This window comes from Salvelinus sp. IW2-2015, linkage group LG36 (genome assembly GCF_002910315.2).
Source record: "Salvelinus sp. IW2-2015 linkage group LG36, ASM291031v2, whole genome shotgun sequence".
Classification (NCBI taxonomy): Eukaryota; Metazoa; Chordata; class Actinopteri; order Salmoniformes; family Salmonidae; genus Salvelinus; species Salvelinus sp. IW2-2015.
The window spans coordinates 11,859,395-11,861,977 of record NC_036875.1 but is presented as its reverse complement, the minus strand read 5'-3'; the positions used below and the strand labels follow the sequence as shown (position 1 = coordinate 11,861,977).

The window sequence follows — 2,583 nt, the reverse complement described above, 5'->3', positions numbered from 1 at the left end:
TGGTAACACGCGGCTTCATAGGCCTATTTTTTATCATCATTGGGATAAGAAATGTAGCCAATCTTAAAATCAAACATAGCATACATAAATATACTCTCACTGACTTGTTACAGCAAAATATATTTCGTTTAACACATAGCCTATTAAAATGTCACAAAAGATAATAACAGCAGCTTGAGGACCCATTTGTCAAAACAATTTCCGGTATCTGTCGTGGACATGACAGGACTTCTTGCCCTTGGGYGCAGACAGTGCCTTTTCAGTCTCTCGGCTCCCAGGCTATTCTCTGTGCCGTCGTTCGGTATGAAGAGGCCAATATGTCATCTGGCAACTTTGGGAGCAAACTCCGGATTACATCTGTGCATGGCTGCAGCGGGCCAGTGCAAGGCCACGCTGGGTGGTTGACCCAAAATCTCCTGATATGGGCCATGGCAGTATAGAGGGCGGGACAGGTCTATCAGCTCACAGTTATGTTCACATGAGTTGCGGTTGCTGCATAGACTCTTGGTGTGCAGTTGGATACCATGAGGTGTAACTTGGAATGTAAGACCCTGGTGCACCCACGGATGTTTTCACGGTGGTCGGTGAGCTCCAAACCGGTGCTACCGGAGATCCAGTCGTAGGTCCGTGACCATTAAACTGGGCTAAAGTGTTGTTGTCAATTGTTCCACCACCTTGCTTCATCAGCTTCTTGAACTTCGATCGCTTATTTTGAAACCAAATCTTTACCTGAAAAGAGAGAGACAACCAATGTGATTAAGATTGGCTAGTTGGGCAATTTCAATGAACTCTAGACCAGGTGACAGTGACGCACCATTTGGACTTGGAATGTAAAAGCCTATATTTATTCCCAGAAAGTCAAGGGCAAATTGAGCTATCTTCATCTACATTTTTTCCCGTTTTATTTAAAATAAATAAATAATTGAATGCAAGAGGAAATGCTTGCTGAACATGGTTTTGCCATTATGGGACAAATTGAAAAGCTATGAAGAATAAAATAAGTATAATAAACAGCTACCCAGAATTATGTGTAGCCGATTTAAAGGCCCATCCTCGAAATATTTGTAAGCTTTTTCATAGAACATCTGYATGATGATAATCAATCCGAAACATTCGATTAAAAATTAACATTGTTTTGTCAAACATGAGGACAACAGTTGTCTATAACCCAAACAAACAGAGAATACATAGCCAATGTAACCACTTGGTGGCCTATTGTTTAACGCGGTCAAAGTACATTAAACTGCAAGCATTAGGCCATTGGAAATAAAAGTAAAAGCAAACGTTGACTTGCCTGTGTTTGCGTGAGTCCCATCGAAGCTGCGAGCTCGGCTCTCTCTGGCAGTGCCAAATATTGAGTTTGTTGAAATCGTCTGTTTAGAGTCTGTAGCTGCAAACTGGAATAGATAGTCCTTGGTTTGCGAATCTTTTTCCCTTTCCCATTGAACCGCACCTCTCCGCCTTCTACAACTGTRTTCTTCTCTGTCTCTKGTGCTGAGAAGGGGAGAMAATAGCAAAATTACTCAGGAGACAGCTCGCCAAAGTCGCTGCACAGCAATGCGCATCACAGTGCAAGTTTTACAGGCTGTAGTTTAGGTATAATTACCCTTAATTGCGTACATTGTTTATAGCATTACGCAATAAATAATTACCGCGTTTAATACCCCAACATCTGGGTTGCTTTACCAATCCAACGTTTGCTTGCTGGACCGAAAACAGAAACCAAATGGTTCCAAGAACTTGATAGAGACAAAAAGGATGAAGTTGAAAGCTTACCTGTATCTTCTAACTGTGTCTGTGTTAGTGCCGAGCTGTTTTGGTACGACTGCACTGTACTGAGATATGGACTTGAGGAATGGCTGCCGACGGAGTTAACGTATGGATAACCTAAAGATCTAGGAAATGATGAGGCTGGACTGTACGAGCTCTCGTGTTGCGTATGACCCGCAGAATGTAAACAGTGCATGGAATAGTGTCCGTGAGACATTGAGGAAGGCGACATTTGTTGACTCGGTGGCCCAAATTCCATGAAAACGGTTTTTCCTGAGACRGGGCTATTAAGACTTTCTGGTATTGTAGTCATTGTCATCTCTTCTGGCGGATCTCTCCTCTTCCTTTTTTGTTTTCTTCTATGATCTCAGTGAAGGATGGATCCCAATTTAAGCTGTACTGATTTTTTCTCTTTCCATTCATAAGAAAATGTAGTTTGTCTCTGTGAAAAGTCTAGGCATGATGCAGTGGTCTAGACAAACTCGCTCAAAGGTTTGAATCAGGGATTCATGAATATTCATCAAAGGCGGTCGCTGATTGGTCCACTCTATCCAAGAATGATGCCTATTGGCGATTCTGGGGTTGTGTCCGAAGGACCTGATAAACTCAAGAAAAACAACAAGACCTGCAGATTCAGGTCTGAGATGTATTTTTTTTTAAGTGCTTAGGTAGCAGTGAAAGGTATAAGCAAAATAAACACTAACAGACAAAATGTCTGCTTTAAAAGAAACAACACACAATTAAATCTAGCCTATTTGATAATCATAATAATAATAATCCAATTGTAAAGAAATAGCCTATTCTATTAWCAAT

The 2,583-nt window shown here is 41.3% G+C and overlaps 1 protein-coding gene across 1 annotated transcript; it reads right to left on the bottom strand.

The window, feature by feature from the left end:
* Positions 1-384: 384 nt before the first annotated feature.
* LOC111959789 (homeobox protein Dlx1a-like) lies at positions 385-2,236 on the bottom strand. The gene is made up of 3 exons (XM_023981586.2): positions 1,777-2,236; positions 1,295-1,494; positions 385-729 (listed from the first exon to the last, which is right to left on the bottom strand). Exons 1-3 carry the CDS (start codon positions 2,087-2,089, stop codon positions 475-477), a joined length of 768 nt encoding a protein of 255 aa, XP_023837354.1. The 5' UTR covers positions 2,090-2,236; the 3' UTR covers positions 385-474.
* Positions 2,237-2,583: the final 347 nt, after the last annotated feature.